The sequence below is a fragment of the Melanotaenia boesemani genome, chromosome 23 (genome assembly GCF_017639745.1).
Source record: "Melanotaenia boesemani isolate fMelBoe1 chromosome 23, fMelBoe1.pri, whole genome shotgun sequence".
NCBI classification, from domain to species: Eukaryota; Metazoa; Chordata; class Actinopteri; order Atheriniformes; family Melanotaeniidae; genus Melanotaenia; species Melanotaenia boesemani.
Window position 1 is genome coordinate 9,652,943 of NC_055704.1, and position 18,589 is coordinate 9,671,531.

General features: G+C 41.2%; 1 protein-coding gene across 10 annotated transcripts; it reads right to left on the bottom strand.

Moving 5' to 3' along the window:
* Window positions 1–1,359: 1,359 nt before the first annotated feature.
* Window positions 1,360–16,643, bottom strand: gata3 (GATA binding protein 3). 10 transcript variants are annotated; one of them, XM_041977404.1, is made up of 7 exons: window positions 16,496–16,643; window positions 11,563–11,644; window positions 11,011–11,400; window positions 9,576–10,103; window positions 7,477–7,622; window positions 5,252–5,377; window positions 1,360–2,988 (listed from the first exon to the last, which is right to left on the bottom strand). In XM_041977404.1, exons 3-7 carry the CDS (start codon window positions 11,243–11,245, stop codon window positions 2,698–2,700), a joined length of 1,326 nt encoding a protein of 441 aa, XP_041833338.1. In that variant the 5' UTR covers window positions 11,246–11,400; window positions 11,563–11,644; window positions 16,496–16,643; the 3' UTR covers window positions 1,360–2,697. The 10 variants fall into 10 exon arrangements, with proteins under 10 accessions (XP_041833338.1, XP_041833335.1, XP_041833336.1 ...); XM_041977401.1 differs by having other exon boundaries at window positions 11,563–11,648; XM_041977402.1 differs by lacking the exon at window positions 16,496–16,643 and adding an exon at window positions 11,882–13,840 and having other exon boundaries at window positions 11,563–11,648.
* Between the last annotated feature and the right edge of the window lie 1,946 nt (window positions 16,644–18,589).

Consider the following 18,589-nt stretch of genomic DNA (forward strand, 5'->3'; position numbering starts at 1 on the left):
TGCACAAAGGCACTTAGTGGCCTTGATAGATATGCAACAGTCTGGGATCAAAGATGACTGTGGGACAAACATCCACGTTTTTATTCTTGCTTGTCATCTTTACGCCACATTGCTTGCTAAATGCATCATTTTATTTCGAGTTTTTGAGTAAATATGAATTTTTTGGTGGCCATTTGTCCCCCATCGTCATTCTACAGTTACCTGTGAAGCACTATGTTTGATTAAAACCACTGAGGATGTGAGTTGACCTGCATGTAAGGAAAGAAAGTCGAGGTGACTCTAACAAGCCTGTTTGTGTGCGAAACTGTTGGTGCATTAATGCACAGAAGACACTGTGTGTGAATTCCTGGAATGATAATAATGTCTAAAGGTTACACCTGAACTTTGCTTTCTTGAGGCAGCAGTAGGTGATATTGTGCAGAGCAGTCCTTTGAGTCATGAAAGGTTAAAAAGCAATTTAACTTAGATATGCACCATGTTTTTGATCATATTTAAACAGTTGCAGTGTTGTTGTAGCAGTGGTTGCCAATGATAGTGTGTTTTAACTGCTGATAAACTCATTTTCCCTTCTCCCATCTTACATTAGAGATGCAGAGCATGCGCCATTGCACGGAAGGTAAGTTTTTATTTTGAGTTCTGAAAATCTGGATGCATTTGACCTGCTGAGACTGAAAACTTTGAGCTATGCTGATAACTTCCAAGCTGCAAAATGAAACTCCATCCACACTGTAGTTCACTTGGTGGTCAAAACCAACAATTCCTCCTTCTTTCCCCTCAGTTGAAGGCACGGCAGTGGAGGTGAAACAATTGCAATTGGAATGAGTTACAGAATGATTAGAGACATTTTTAATTCATTTTTAAGCACAAACATGCAAAAATTAGGCTGTTTTAGATGCATTTTCAGCATTAATTAGCTTACATCTCAATGCCAGAATATCTTATTATTTTTGCAGCTCAGTAAGTGTTCATATAAAAGAAATGACTTTCTAAATCCAAACAATAGCCATTTAATTTATTTGCATGTTGGTTGTGGTGTTTTCTTTATAAATATGACAAGACAAAAAACTCCTTCAACTGCACAATGCCTATGTGACCTGGCCTGCCTGACCCTGCTGTAAGATTTTTTCCTCCATTGCTACTGTTTAATTCTTCTCTTCCTGTTTGTGCTCAACTGGACATTAGAGCTGTTCCTGAGAATCCAGGTTAAAACAGCCCCAAAAAACAAAAGCCACAAAGCAGAAACGGCACATATTGGTTGTGGTTATTGTGGGTGGGTAAAAGGACAGGCGTGTATGTGCTAAGTCGCTGAGATCACACAGTTCAGAAACAGACAGAAGAGTCGACTCTCGACCACAGCGCTAACATGTCAACAGAGATTAAACTAGTTTATTATTTTCAAAGAGGGAAAAAAAATTACGAAACAAAAAAGCAGTCATATTTTACACTAGTGATTATTATTAAATTTTTACAACCATTCAGTCTGCATAACATAAAGAAATAATTCTACATCTTTGTTTCTTTCGTATTTTTGGTACTCTGATTTATACATACAAATAACAAATACAGGAACTTTTTTTTCACAATGCATATACTCTGTGGGCAAGAAGAAAGTCTTTCAGGTGAGCAAATGTGCATGTGTGTGTGTGTGTGTCTGTCTGTGTGTGTGTGTGCATGTGTGTATGTGTGAGTGTGTGTTTGTTTCAGCACAAACCAATTGCCCGAGACCTATAGCACATCCAAAAAATGGGATAAAAAAAAGGAAAGAAAAAAAAAAAAAAAAAAAAAAAAAAAAGAAGAGAGCCACAGGCGGCTGGAGCCACCGACTCCCTGCAAACTTAATGCAACACAATTTATGCAGGCAAAATCTGAGGCCTGCCCTTTCTCAAAAGTCTTTCCCACTTGTCTTCTCACCTCTTCTTCCTCCACTCTTTTCTTTCCTCCGGGTTTGGAGGCGTCTTCTCCTCACTCCTCCAGCGGCGAGTCTCTCCACCTGCTGCGACTCGTACCCTTCTCGTCGTTTAGCTGCCCAGGGGCATGTTTCCTTTTTTTTTTCTTACTTAATTAAAAAGTCTTCATTAAATGTACTGTATTTCATACAATTTGTACAAATATATTCAGTCTCCCCTCATCTTCAGCAGAAGAAGGAGCAGAAGAAGAAGGGGAGCAGGATGTTCCTGTTACACAGGTGAAAGGTGAAGAGAGGCGGGTTTGTAAGGGAGAGGGCACCATATAAGTTCTTGTAATGTTTTGGTGATGTTGTGAGTGGAAAATGGCTTTTTGTACACAAATGGAGCTCCTTGTTGTGTGAACTGGCTGGGAGGGCAGCCTTAATGTGGTGACCATGATGGTGGCGACTCAGGGAGAAATGTTCACGTTCTCCTGGGATGGAAGAAAAAATAAAGGAAAAATCTTCACCCTGGAGGTCAGTGCGCCACAGTCGAGTTAAGTCTGCAAAGAATTCACATCGCAGAGGTACGCTTTGATTTTATAAAAATAAAGAGACAACCGAGGGAAAAGGAGCCTGTCACTCTCACGTCGTGGCTCGGCGGTGAGACAGAGGAGCTTTAGATCGAACCGAGGAGAAGTCTGTTTGTCTTTTGGGATGAGGAAGCAGGTCAGCAGAGGTACCAAAGGGTGTGGTGGTGGCAAGGCCAAGGGTTCAGGAGCAGTGCTCCATGGTGACAGCATGGAGGAGCCTTAACCCATGGCTGTCACCATACTGGAAGGGTGGTGGGGGGCAAAGGGGAGACTTGAGGAAGGGTGCATGGGTGTGGGGGTGGTCAGCATGTGGCTGGAGTGCGAGAAGGGAGGGAAGGAGGTCATGTGGCGGGACAAAGCGGCCGGGCTGAACGAGCTGCTCTTGTCCATCAGGCTCTTGGAGAAGTCATCCATGCTGTCTTGGGACTTTTTGCTCTTCTTGGACTTGCTAGACATTTTCCTGTTCCTGGTCTGGATGCCTTCCTTCTTCATGGTCAGAGGTCGGTTGATCTGCTCTCGAAAGGAGACAGAGAAGACGGGAGATTAGTATTTTGTTTGCAGAAGATTGAAACCTAGAATTGTTGATTTCAGCATGAAAATTTTTATGTGCCAAATGAAAAGCAAACTATAAGCGAAGAGTTTAACCAAGTTTTAAAATAAGAAGAATGTGGCTCACATGGAGCTTTTAAGTTTGCCGTTTGGACAGACATGAAGATCTGTAATGGAGTCCCATTAAGAGGAAAATCTGACTGTCTCTTCCTCAAAACAGAAGATTGTTTATACATTCACTTTGTGTGTCTGGATTTAAGATTTTGATTCTTTTAAGCTGGACTGTATCTGAAGAGTGCCAAAAAGAAAGAGAGGAAAAAAAAAGGAGTGAGATGGAGGGAAGGAAAGCTGAGATGGAGAATGGCCTGGCAACTAATGCTCAGCCTGTCGACCACAGAGACTCATGGCCATGACGACTGTTGCCGTCGGCCAAGTCCTTCTCCTCACCCTCCTCCACAACCGTGTGACCATCTCTTGGCCAAAATGGTCCCAGCTGCCATATTCCAGCATAGGTTTAGCTGGGAATGAGAACAGGATGATGGAATGCTGGCTATGGGCAGGATTATGAGGGAGGTGGATGAAGCTGACTGGCTTCCTGATCTTTCTCACTGACTTCCTGCAGAAATGGGAACAGGGATTTCTTCCTCTCTCTCTCAAGCTGTCATAGACATTGGTGTTTTTCACTGACTCTTTAAACAGAGTGAACTCGATGATTAGCAGAGGGCAGAGATCTGTTCTCACCCCCAGTGATGTGGTTTCATTCTCTAAGCTGTTACTCTACACTGGGTGACTTTCTCCAGCTCTACGCCCACCTACAGCCAGTCAGGCCTGTGCTCTTTGATGCAGAGATGTCTCACAGAGGAAGCCTCAGGCCTTCGGCCTGCACTCGGCTGCCGCCCCAGAACATCAAACAAAAGCTGAAGGAAAATGTTTCAGTCAATGACCACCACAGTATACAGAGCACAAACTCTCACATCCTCCCAACACTGGCAGCTAATCACCTGAAACCCCAGTCTGCAAACAGAGGTGTCAAAGCTCAGCATACTGTAGTTCACTGAGAAAACCCCTGATTACTCAAAAGAGGTTGTCTATGTTTTGGGTTTTAACACAACCTTATGTTTTGTGGCAACTTCTCTGTGTTCACAAGCTTCTTATCTGAGCTGAAGCTTATGGGACAACAAAGTGCTACCATCAGGTGTTTTGGGACAGTGGGAGCATATGCAGGCCAGCAACTCTGTTGAACTCTCCATGAAGAATGTAGATTAGTTTCAGAGGGAGCAAGTCTCAACAGAAGTCTGGATTTACTAAAATACACTAATTTGACAATTACACCCTGGTCAGGGTCAGTTCAAATGGTAATATGTAACTGGACAATATTATTCTTCTCTCCGTTTAACCTTCATCTGAATCTGTCTCTGCAGCACCTAACTATCTGCCAAAAGTAACATGGGAAAATGATTTAAAAGGCCGCGCTTGCGTGACAAGCAGGGCAGCAGAGCAGGATACTCCTCTCCTTCCATCTGTTGTCTCTGAGAGGAGGGGGAAAATTACCTACGTGTGGCCTGAGAGCAGTTAGCCTGCCTAGTATTATTATTATTAGTTTGAGCTACAATGGCTGTTTGATTAAAAGTGACAGCTTTGTGCACAGGAGATGAGCGAGAGGGAGAGATAAACGAGTCCCTGGGGTTTTCAGATTGAGGATGTGAAATGATGTGGTGAGGCACTAACCAACCCAAAACGAATCAGACGGATTGGTGGTCAGAGGGGGGACTCCAAGTCCCTGGCGCATGTGGAACCAAAAGGCTAGAAATACCAAAAAAAAAAAAAAAAAGGGAGGGGGCCTGGAAATTAATCAAATTTTAATTAAGCCTCCTTCTTTAATATTCAAAAGCATAGCAGCTGCAGGCTTAGTTCACTTAGGTCTTCTACATTTTAGATTCACACTTACTGCCAATAAATCATATTAATTCTACAGTATTTGTTATCAAAGTGGCCCCGGATATCCTCTACAGGGACAAGTCACATAAAAAATATTTTAGAGTGGGAAGGAAGAGAGAGGGGTGCCAAGCTGGACATGATGAAGGGGGAGATGGAGCGCAAAAAACAAACATATATATATATATATATATATATATATATATATATATATATATATATATATATATATATTCAAGACAATCCTCATTGGGTTTGGAGAGATGTCATGTGAAGGTTTATTACTTACATTGTGCAGTTTATAGTAGAGGCCGCAGGCGTTGCACACCGGGTCCCCGTTGGCATTTCTCCGCCACAGCGTCGTCGTCGTCGTTTGACAGTTTGCGCATGACGTCCCTGCGCGCCTGGCTGCGGACTGCGCCAAAAAAAAAAGAGGAGGGTGATGGGGGGAAGAAAGGAAGAAAAATTAGGATTAAGTCGCATGACCACTTAATGACCAATCAACAGGAATATTTATTATGAGAGACGTGAAGGCCCCATGGCATGCCTTAAATACATTTTACAAGGAAAAATACAGAATCTATAATAAGACAGAAAAGTCTATATGCACAGAAGCATCTAGCAAAGAAAGCTTACTATACATTTCCATGAATGCAATAAAGAAAATGCAAATGCATTTTCTGTTAATTAAAGAATAAATTGGGTACAGTAATTTACAGATAAACAGCTTCATTTTCTGCACGTTTCTATTCTACATCTCCGCCCAATGGAATTCATTTTGTTGCATTTAGTGCAAGATGAAAATAGTTTTAAAATAGTGCCATAAATACCAAAAAAAAAAAAAAAAAAAAAGACAGGGCTGCTTTCACTCGAGGTTAAAAATAGCGTCATAGAGCGCATACCTCAGAGAGGATAAATATTTACAGAAGACATAAAAGCAATGCCTTGAAACAGGAGAGCTATTAAATCTGATTAAATTTCCCCTTAAAGTGCATGTTTGTGTCACGAAGCCTTGTTTTAAATGTCGACCTCCTGACGTCAAACAATTGAAACGAAAAGAAGGGAAGCAAATATAGATTTGGCATTGATTAAACTTGGAAAAATCTTTTAGAATATGGTATATGTTTTAGAGTTTTCCACTATGGGGACTTTGGATAGAAAGTAAAACAAGAATACATGATGTAGTGAAATAAAACCATATGGCAATGATTGCACGCCACTTAAAGCATAGTGAAGATAGAAGGTCTTTCTGGCTCCGCTGCAGGCTGCTAACAGAGTTAAATCCTGACACAGTCATGTCTTCCAGTAGATTTTTTAGCTGCCTTCCAGCTCACTTTGCTGCAGCCGCTTGACATTGATGTTATAATCTCTAAAAACAATCAATAGACAGGTGACCGCAGAGGACACGCTGACGTAAAGGACTACATTATCTCGTGGAGGGATTTCCAATTATACACATGTGGTGGCCTAATAACCCCTGCTACTGCTTGAATAACCAATCAGGGTGGAGGGATGTTTAAAGTTTTATCACCTTTTTCACCATCTTCACTCTTTTCTTAAATTCACACTCCAAACTCTTAATTCACATTTATTTAAATGCATTATTAAAAACAAAAGTAGCTCATTAGGATTAAACAAGACAAATGATCCTTCTGATAAATCATATTTTGGCCCTAAATTCTCCTCTGGAAATATGTATGCAGCTCCTCCTGATCCTTGGCCTCCATAAATAAATAAATAAATAAAAACTAAAAGTTTATAATTGGCAGCTGCCCATACTTGACCATCCTGGTGTATCTGAGCAGAGATTCTGACACTAAACAATCTGAAGTCGTGACTCCACGCTGGCCCTGGTCTGACTCGGGCTCCGCCGCAGCCTTTATGTTTTGACTGGGGAAGCGGGGTTGTGTTGTTAAAAGCGGACTTATCTGCGCTGCTCAGATATCCGGCAGCCTTTTCCTGAGATGCCGGGTTTTCACATTAGAGGCGAGAGGCAAGAAATCCAGAGAGCTGAACAGAATAAGACTGGACAGCCATCTTTGCCTCGAAAGTTTTTTTTTTTTTTTCTCCCAAAGCCAGAGGGGAACTCCTCTAAAACTCATGTTGCTTTGATGAGAGGGGTTTTCCCTGAAATAACTGCAAAAAATGGCTTCAGTTGCAAAAATTGCTAACAATGCAACTGCAACAAGCGAATGCAACAATGCATTTTTAATAAAAAGAGGAACTCAAAGCTGCAGCTGCTTTAACAGGCTGCAAAAGCTCTTTAATTGAGGCATTTCAAACAGAATCCTCTGAATCAATGACAAATTTAGCAAATTAAGAGAATAGCATCGTCATTGCATTTTCTTTTAATGAGAAAAAACGGTGCAGTTTTCTATGGTAGTATCTGAAAACAGAGACCTGCACTTGTCGAGTCAATTTCCTGCAGCTAATAGGCCTACTTCTTCCTGGATAGGGGAAAAACAGAGAGAGAGACGGAAATGTCATCAACAGAGAAATGTGGTGGAGACGTACCAGCCGCCGCTTGGGTTTGATGAGAGGGCGATTCTGCCCGTTCATCTTGTGATAGAGTCCGCAGGCGTTACACAGATAGTGACCCGTACCATCCCGCCTCCACAGCGGAGTCGACGTGGCCCCGCAGTTCACACACTCTCTACCTTCTGCAAAAACCAACACCGACGACATGCACGCACGCACACACGCACACAAAAACATGGAGACAGAGACCAGGTCAGTAGATCCTTAAAGATTAAAAATTAAAAAGTGAAAATGACTCTTGATGCATGTAATTAGTGCTGAAAGAAAATGGTTAGTATTTTTCTTTTTGGTAAATCCTGTAACGGTCGTGTAAAAAACAATATTACTAATGACTTGTGCGAATAATAAATATCATATAATGATAAAAGAAAACATCAACAACAGTTTATTTAACACACACACACACACATACATCAAACATTGGAGTTGTGTTAAGGTCCATAAAACCACAAAATTTCCAAACTAGTGTTCCTGAATACATTTTTCACACTTTGGCCAATGGAAAAAAAACAGCCCATCATATCTCTCATCGGCTTTCTAATAAAATTATTATTAAAATTAAATACTAATAATAATCTTCACATGGAGTTTATTGTGTTTAAAACAGGGTGTGTCCTTTGTTTTTACATGATTGGGGGCTGTTCAGCTTTGACTGGCACTTCAGTGACACCGACAGGTGAGACGCGCACTAACACTTCGATTATATTATGGGGGCCTGAAACTGAAACAAGGGAGCAGTCTCGTTTAGATTGTTTGAAAGCAGATTTACGCGGGTTGTTCTGAGCAACAACGAGAGCTTTTTTCCTTCTTATGCAGCCACACTTCCCCTTTTTTTTCATGCTGCAAAAGAAACACACAGAGTTCGACTTGTTCACAAAGAGAAAGAGAAGCCGGGTTGTTTAGATGTGTGACAAGCACCTGGGAACGTGTGTGTGTGTGTGTGAGAGTGTCTCTCTCTCTCTCTGTCTATCTATCTATCTCTCTCTTTCTTTCTTTCTCTTTTGGCACGAGAAGAGTTTGCTGAAATCAAACAGGAACTGCGTCGGATCCAGTGCAAATGAGTTAAGAAGAACAGGCCTCTGCAGCGCAGAGTCAGTGCTTCAACTGGTATATTAAGTTCGGATAAAGCGCGTTGCACTGATAACCTCATTAAAAATCAGAATACTCTTTAAATCACGAAATATCTTTAAATGCACATTATCTCACATGATCCTCGAATTAAAAATCTTTTATTTGCATTATGATGCGGAATAATCCCGGTGATATGCATCAACTAATCCACTGTTTTCTATACTCCCGTCAAAGACCGAGATATTAATCTCATTACAGAAAACTGCTTTTCAGCTGCGCTGCAATAACCTTTTAAAATAATTACCCCCTCTTTCACAATTTCGAAATCTATTTCCCCTCTTTCCTCTCTTACTTTCTCTCCCCTCCCCTCGATGGTTCATGCAGGCTGCCAAGGCGGCGGTACAGCCGCTTTTTCCCCGTGAATGAACGAGCAGTATCCGGTGCGCTACCGCTGGGTAAACAATGCAACTGTGGCGTGCATTGGTCTGACAGTAATGGGATTATCTTAAACATATAAATGGGGCGACACAGCCCAGAGAACTGGCTTTAACTTTGTCTCTCTGCCCCCTCTCTGTTGGAGCTAGTGTGGAAGAGAATGAGGATGGAGGAGGAGAAAATACTTGAATTAATCCAAAATTTAAAATTCAGAAGTCGTTCGAATGATGACAAATTCATCTGGTCAGAGAATTTAGCAGGACCTTTTAAAGCAATTAAATGTGTAAAATGTATTATTATTATTATTATTATTATTATTATTATTTGATTAGTTGATGAAAGAGGAGACTTTGAGTCATTCTGATGCCTCTTTTAGGGTTAGACGAATTATTTTAACCTGTCTGGCCTTTAGTTTAATGTGAGGGATGAATGTTTTGATTGTGGGACTTTTTTGTTTGTTTCTTTGTTTATTTATTTAGACAGTGAGATTACACATGGCTGATCATTATGGCTGCAAATCTGGGGAATAATGTTAGATTAAAAGGGAATGTAATAAAGCGCACGCCTACCTGAACAGGACCTTGTTTTTGGTCTTGTTTTGGAACCATAACTAGAAGATGACCCACCTATCAGGCTACTTGGTGGGAAGAGGCCTGGGCCGTATTCATAGGGTGGGTATGTAGCGATGGGGTGGTGGGCAGAGGCTGACCCTGCTCCGATTGATGCCACGCTCCGGCTGTGAGCTGATTCAAGTTTCATACTGTCGGCCAGGGTCACTTGGTACTTTATGCACTCTTTATCCTCCGGCCGCCCGGAGCTGCTGGAGCCCGGAGTGGATATGCCCGGATCCGGGGATACGTCTTTCGGAGGGGTCGGGGGAAACGTGAAGAGGTGAGGACTGGAGTGACCGGTGGACAAGGAAGTGGAGGAAGCCGGGGGATAGACGGACAGGCCGGCTGGGGAGCCGTGGTGCAGGGGGTTCTTCGGGAAGGGGCTCAGGTTCCACGGAGAGCTGCTGTGGTGTGGGGTGATGCCTTTGCTCCCCTCCAGCCAGGGCAGAGAGCCGTGCAGTAGTGAGGGACGGCACACCTGGCTACCTGAGAAAAAAACAAAACAAGATTACAATCTGGTTTCACAAATACATCCATTTAGGCCTAAACATGGATGAAACTAGTTTCTACACATTTTACCAAACAATTATACTATTTCATTTAAATATATATATATATATATATATATATATATATATATATATATATCTATATATATATATATATGAAAAAGCTTTTATCAAATTGTCGTCCTGGTGATCAGCTGATGATTTCTTTGGAGATGCTGTCGCCGTGCCGGAATCATTTGAAATAGGGAAGTTTCATATGACTACGCACGTGAATTATTTTACCCTTTACCTTTCCCGTTGAACAGGCCTTCATAGAAAATATATCCTGATTGTTTTTTTCAGGAAGTCACTATATAATAGGAAACTACATGCGCAGCCTTATTATAATAAATGTAAATGCTCACACGACCAGGAGCTCGAAAACAAGCTACTGTCCATTGCTGAAAAACCCCAAGTGCATCGATGAGTTCTCTGCCAGCACATCTATTTGTTTGAATGTATCATCAAGCACTAGAGTTATCCAGAAAATAAATTAAGCACGTTTTGTCTGTCTCTCTCTCTTTTTTAAAGGAAAACTTCTCTGACATTTGAGCCAGTTCGTGTTTAAGTTTAGACGGGAACTGGCTGTGAACTGAGCGGGATACAGAAACCAGGAACAACCCAGAGGTAAATTACACATATTTACGGCATGGTTTCACAAAACCTCTCTGGGATTTAAGATAAATTAGGCCAAAACTGAAAGCCGGTCCTGATCACACTCCAAATAATTCCGATCACAGCGACAGTAATGGAGTCTTCCCTGTTGTCTGAAATTACGCACGGGCATCTAAAGAGGATAAAGTGCACATTATTAAATAAAAGGCCCAAAGAGGCCGTTTACTTACTGTGTGGAGGAGGAGGGTACCTCTGGACGGCTCGGACAGAGTTTCCATAGTATGGAGAGACGTGGTTCCCCTGTCCATCGATATTAAAGAGTACATCCACATCTTCAGGGAGGGGATACTGCGAAGGGTCCATGTACGAGTGACCGAGGCCCGGGTGATGTGAGCCGGGATGCTGTTCGTTCAACACCGCGGGATGATGGCTCATCCATCGTGGCTGATCCGGACTTACTTCCATCGCTTTGCTTTTAGTTCTTTTTATCTTCTTATTATTCTCTTTTAACAAATGTTCATGTACGCCGAAGCAAGGCGGCACAAGTCAAAAGATAAGAAATAATCAGTCCCAAATCCGTTTGCGTTAAATCCACAGGTTCCGTGCTTGCTTCCGATTACCTGGAGACAGAAAGAAGAATTTAATGTCTCATTTTCTTAACTAAGATCACATTCAGCACCTTTAAAAGAAGGAGAAGGAGAAAAGAAGAAGCTTGTGGCTTCACGCTTTTTAGTCAATTGATCTCGGGATTTTACAACGAGAGATTTAAACACGAAACATACCCCGCATTACACATGCAACAGAGGTGTTGTCACATAAATACGTCCAAAATGGAATCCAATCCCTCGCAGAGTTCCCGAACTTCTTCCTTTCAGAAAGAGAGAAAAAAAGTAAACGTTTCAGCCCGGTTCAACAAGTAGGCGCGCAGGGCCGGTTTGCAGCGGGGCGGCTTCACTGCGCACTGACCAGCAACAGCAAGTTAAAGTCACTGATCAAATCTGTGTTTGTGCGCAGTTGTGTGTAGCCCTCTCCATTAACTCCGCTTCTCTCTCTCTCTCTCTCTCTTTACCCTGTCGTGCTATGTGGCTCGTGCGCACTCACCCTTGTTCTACCTCTCTCTTGCTCTTTCTCTCTCTCTCTCCCACTCACTCACTCTAGTCTTTTTTTTTTTTTTTTTTTTTTTTTTTTTTTACAGTGAAGGCATTCTTTCAGGATGGCGCCAGGCAGCTCAATGCTTGCAGACAGCTGTGGCGCGACGCAACTTAAGGAGGGTCTGTCAGTGTCATCAGTTAAGGGGAGGGGCCTGCCCTAATTGAAAATAACTTGGATCAGGAAAGATGCAGAAGAACTGCAAAATTTTTAATTCCCTTTCCTAAGTGAATACATAAATTAATAAAATGTGAATATTTCATTTTAAAAATTGTTGAAGAAACAGCTTCCTTTTCTGCTATAGCGGAGGCAGGGAGCTCATGTTGTAGGATCATGTTTCACCTTAAATCAATATATATATAAATAGATATGGGCTATTAATTAACATTTTAAAAGAACATTTAAAACCAACCTTTAAGTTAAAGAAATATCCTCCAATAAACTGCAGTAATAATACAAATAAAATGAGGATTTCTAGCTCTATATTCTAGCTGTAGTATGAGCACACTGAAAGAAAGATTAAAAGAGAAGCTGCGGCACTGCCTGTTGCTCTGGGCAAATGGCAGGTTGTGGGACATTTTATGCTCTTAAAATTGTGACAGTGCGTCCTCTCGCGGTGACAGGCACATTATTCTAATGGCAGAACCAAATTGAGCAGATTTCTTCACCGTGAAGCGGACACGGAAAATGAAGCCGGGCTCCTAGGCTTTTTAATTCTATCAATATTTCTTTCCTTTCTTTTTTTTTCTTTTTAGAATATCGTTTATTATTAGCTGTCAACTCGGTTTTTCTATGCAGCAGTGGAAAAAAGGGGGATTTATTCTTAAAGCATCGGACATCTCGCGTTGCATCTGCTTTCCAAACTAAAAACATATAAAGTTTTTTTTATTTGATTATTATTATTTTCTATCCTCCAAAAAATATGCGAGTCACGTCTCGAGTCACTCAAATGCGCCACATAAACATGTTTTAAGTAAGAAGAAAAAAAAATCACAGTTTGGTTTTTCTTTCATATTGACAGTAGACCAGCTTATGTGAGCGAGCGTGGCGGGGACAGCGGAGTCGACGCTACTGGATGTGACGTCACGGATGTGTAACTAGTCAGGAAACGAACCTTCTCACTGTAGGTTGGGAGCGGGAGCGCGCACGCTCTTGCACCACGTAGTTATCAGCATTATCCTTGTGAGCCTAATATCATGTTGGGGCTCCACAGTCACGGACGGCACCAAACACGCACCATGGGCTGCCAGTAATAACCGACAGGATCATCAGACAGATCGCTCTAACATGGCCTCTCCCTCAGGTGATGTCTCCATTAGCACTTGTGTTCCTAATTTCCACCCTCCCAACCCTTTTCACTTTGATATTAAGGTTGCAGCTTCCGCGCATGGGAGCTGGCAAAGCGGTGCATTTTCTCTTCTCCAGGATAGCCCCTATCTGGAAAGGAAGACAGAAAAAGGGGGGAGCGTCGCTCACAGTGGCAAACCTGAGACTGAACTTGGATGCAAACTGCTGTAGCTGCCATTGTCAAGCTGTCAGCGGACTCGTGTAATTATCCTCTTGAAAAGTATCGCGGAGCCATTATCCACAAAGTACCCGTTATAGGTGCTCGAAGGCAACACATGATGGTAAATGTAGCCTAAAAATCCCGATTATGTTTTTTGTCTCTTCACTTGGATGTGTCGAAGCTTAGATAATAGAACATGGAAACCATCCCATGGCTTGATTCTCAAGCATCAGTGTCAATAGCGCCGGAGCTTATTCAGAACGGAATAAGACTGTCTCTAAAAAAAATAATAATAATAATAAAAAAACTTGTCATTTATAATCCAAAACCTGTCGTCACCATGGGAGGAATAGTGGCTTCAGCTTTTTCGTTTCAGCATGTGTGCGGGAGAGAGAGAAATATTTAGTGTGTGTGTGTGTGTGTGTGTGTGTGTGTGTGTGTGTGTGTGTGTGTGTGTGTGTGTGTGTGTGTGTGTGTGTGTGTGTGTGCAAACCCAGCCTCCAATAGTCTATTTTTGAGGTTAATAGCTCACAAATAGCAGTGCTGCTGTGCGTAAAGGTTGATTCATAAAAGCAGGCGAGGGTCCAGCCGCTCTTTTGATGGCAAAGATAATTTCTGAGTGATTATGTCAGCCCAGGCTGTGATTAAAATCAGGACAAGGCACAGTTTCTCTGTCTACACTGCAGCTGAGAATTTAAAGACGAGAACGGATTATTCCGTTGCCAATGTGGGGGATCAAATATTTTAGATAACGTCTCGCGTGCGTGAGTGCGTGCTTGCATGTGTGTGTGTGTTTGTCCCTTCACATCCTGTGTACTCATCAGGAACTGCAATCATTGTTTTCCACTCATAAATATAAAATTTCCTTCTGTCAGCTTATTAATCAGGTCAGAGAGATAAGATCTCACAACAATAATAATATTTAGACTTTATTGATTTTAATGGTAAAACGACATCACGAGTAATGATAATTATATAAATAATGACAAGAGGGACAATTGCTTAATTTTCTTTCTTTTTTTCTTCTTCTTTTTAAAGCAGCAATACATTTCCTGAAATTAATAAAAGAGACATGAGATGCAAAATAAAAATAAGATGTGGGTGTTTGGCTTTTCAATAAGGTCTGTTTCATCATATCCTTTGATATTTGGACTCATTATGTGTCATGTTTTTTTTTTTTATTATTTGTTCCACAACACACTGACACGAGTACTGCGACTAATTTTAATTTTCACTTTAACAACAGAATTAAAAAAAATACATGTAGCATTAGATTAAAATAATTTTCAAGAAAGCAATAGCTTTTGTTGTTTGATGTAGAGTTAAAAAGAAAAATAAGGGGGGCACAAGCCAGATGCCCAGTCAGACATGGCGTCAAAGTGAGATATTTTACTGGGTGAACGATCATTTTCTATACATGTAGAAAACCGCCAAAGCACCGCAGTTAATCTGTTTGTTACAACACTGAGTCATTTGTCACCTTTCTAGTCTTTTCAAGAAAAAGAAGCTTTCATTCTGTCAGCATGGGAACTAACTCAGGTTCTTAGAACAAAACGAGGGCGTCAAATTCTGCTCGTCGACTGCCGCGAAACTTGAAAACAGAACTAGATTTCCTAGAATGATTTTGAAATGAGAATATTTTTCTTCGAGAGTTTAAAAAGCAATACTCTGTAGTAGCATAAAAAAAAGAAAGAAAAAGAAAAAAGAAAAGAAAAACAGTCAGACAGTTGACTGACTGGTGATGCTTATCTGTGCCTATATCACTTCTCGCCAGACGCGCTGATGTCATCTGTCACTTGACGCACGGGGCCTTTTCACCTCTTTAGCCTATGTATCTCTAACCAGGAACCATTCAAACACCTCAATATATTTTAGAATAATTCATTATTTCTCTATTAACAGAATCTGAGCCCAAAAAAATGATACATAAACATAAAAACTACACAACAGCGAGCGGGAGAAAACAATAAAAAAAATCCAGACAGTGAAACTCTAAAAAAAAAAATACCTGCTTGTCTCTCCTTTTAAAACTCAAGGCCAGTGGTAGTTTTCCATTCCATTTAAAATTTTTTCTAAAATAAAAATAGTTTTATACAATTGTATTTTTAATAAAAAAAAAAACTAAAAGCATTCGAGCTAATTTTGAGTGGGTGGAAAAAATAAAAGAAATGACATCTAAAATAGCCTCTGGGATCAATATAGAAGGTTGCACGAGGTCCTCTGCTGCAGATAACCGCTGGAGCTATTGGTCTGTGACAGTACGCGCGCGGTGCCTCTTAATTTAGCAACCTAATCATTCTAACAGTGGCACTTTCTCTGCCATATCAACACATATCGACCAAAGGCGGAGATGGAGGAAACTAATAATGGTGGGAGAAGCGCAGCCTCAGCAACTCCCTTTTTTTCCTTCTTTTTAAATGACCCGCTGGCAAGGTAATCAGATCAATTTCACGGGTTTGCGAGGGATTCTACCTATACCACCAACCTGAACGGTGGGTAATAGGTCGTTAAAAACCCCCATCTTCGCTATTTTGGGGGGTCGGTTTCAGGTAGGTAACGTCATATCTTAGAAAATAGACATTTTTTAACATATCAATCCAAATCAGGCTTAGCGGATGAGCATGAGACGTAAAGCGACCATCGCTTATTATAACCAAAACCAAATTTACGTTATAAAGAGCACGTTTAGGTCAACAACAAACACAAACAGGCAACAATGGCGGTCGTTATGGTTGTGCTGTCAATACCACAGCCTTTTCTTCTTTTTTTTTCAAGTGCACGTAGCCGATGACAACTCCAGAAAAAAAATAAACAACCAAAGAAAAGCTATTTATTTAACCTACTCATATTTTTCGTTAATATTCTATTTATTTTCAATGAAGCTGTCGACCCCAAAAGTTTCCCATCATTCACAGCTCACCATCAGTGAGCCCCACAAATGCAAAGCCGCTGTAGAGAAGAGGCAGCCCATTGGACGGAGCATTTTAGGATGCAGTGGGCTCCTCTTCTTCTTTTTTTTTTTTTTTTTTTTTTCAGAGCGAATCTACATATTTACTGACCTGTAGTGGACGCTGGACGGGGCGGTGGCGTTTCTTCTGCTGATGTTAAGAAAGAGTGACATAGAGATGGAGGCGCCGATGGCATTTAGACACAAGCTGTGTGAGAGAGAGAGAAAGGCAGAGAGTGAGAGCTGCAGACGGAAAGAGGAAAAAATATACTTAATCACAGCGGTGCTGCTGGTGATGGTGCGCGCGCGCCCGCCCTCGGTCACCGTGAGGGAGAAACAGGCGCGCACATAGGCTACAATACGGGCCAACCAAAGGCGGCCTCTTTACTGTACTGTACTGCCAGCTCTTCCGGGTCTGAATAGAAAGCAAACTAAAGGCAGCACAAACCAATGGAAACAGGCCTGCTTTATAGGGTTAACACATAGAGGTAATGTATTCATTTCACTTTCAGGTTGTCATTCATTTGGAAACATTTGAAACATCATCCAAAACTTATGTTGTCTTTTATCTGATATGCTTTCATGCATCACTTGATCATAACCCTGCTAGCTGTAAGCCAGAATAAAAGCTTATGCCTTATTTTATGTAATTGGCAAGTAGCCTTAAGAAGCAAAAAAATAAAAAAAAAAAAAAAAAAAAGAAAGAAAGAAAGAAAACCTTCTAACGATTTCATTGTAAATATTTCTCTATAGCTCTGATGCATTTTGCGATTGAGCAATACACGTTTCAGTATCCTGTATAAGCGTATTATGTGTCGCCTTTTTTTCTGTTGTGCCTGAGCAGTTTGTGCTCACTGCAGATCACAAGCTTTCACAGTGACAGAGAATGTTGCACGTCCTTTTGTGTTTGGAAGAGGAGCCCTTTCTCTCCTCTGCCACAAAGGACAGATGAAGCCATATAGCTGGTCTAATCAACAGCAAAAAAAAAAAAAAAAAAAAAAAAAAAAAAAAAAGAGGATGCGCCGCCAAACTCCACAGTAAATTAGAGCCACGTTTTAAAAAAAGAAAAGGCAAAAGACAGCACATGTAGGGCAACAAATCTGAAATCTCTCACCGTGTGATAATGTGATCTCAGCTACGCATTGTGGTCTGGTGGGTACATCCAAGCGCTAACCCGGAGCATATATATATAGTGAGAGGCCTACTAGCCTGCTTACTGACACCATGGTTGATTGAAAGGAGCACCAAGCAAATCCGATCCTTCTCTCTGTGAAATGCACTGAGGAGAAGAGAGGAGGGAGAAGAGGGGAGGATGCTGCAGGCTTTTGGTATCTCTCATGTTGCGCCGCGACTCTTTGAAGGAGAATGTAAACTGATCACACCCCAAATTTATCTTTGAGGAAGGAATTCAATTAAGGTAATAAATTAAAGATAATTGGCGCAAACCTGCGTTGTATAAAACTTACGAACGCAACTACAGCCAAATGCGTCTTTTAAAACCAATGAATTATTCAGGATTCCCATGCAGGGGTGAGCGGAGCTTTTCATTTAGGGAATTAGTATTTCAGTAAATAGAATTACAAAAGAAGACATCCAGATAGTAATGATTTATTAATCTGCCTCTGATGCAAATAAAGTGCTTATTTTTGGGAGGGAATTATTAGCTTTTCAGTTTCAGTGTAAAGGTGAAAGCAAACGCGCGCGCTGATGGATTTGATATAATGAGATACATTGATTAAAGCTGCATTTATGCTTAAAGGATATTAAAGATGTAATAAAAAGATTCATTTAGGAAAAATAACGAGAATCAATTTAGTCTATAATGCGCAAGAAAATTAACGAGGGAATGAATTTTAATTTGTTTGGGGGTTGTTTTTTTTTTTGTTTGTTTGTTTGTTTTTTCTTTTTTAAGAGGGTGTATGTTTTGTGGAAAAAAAATCCTTAATTAAGTGTAAATAGAGACTGTAAATATCCCGGATGTTGTTTAGGCTTTATTTTGCCTTACTAGGCCACGTTAAGACGGGGGTGAGTGTTGTGGTGTTTCCATAGAACCGGTCTCTAATGGTGATGCCCAAGTCCAAAGCCACGCTCCTCTCCTCTCTTCTCCTTTCCTCTCGCGTGCGCCCGCTGCCGTGAAATCGCGTGATTAATGTAGAATTTGACGCGAGCTAACCCGCGTGACAGCACAAGCTGACAACAGCTAGAA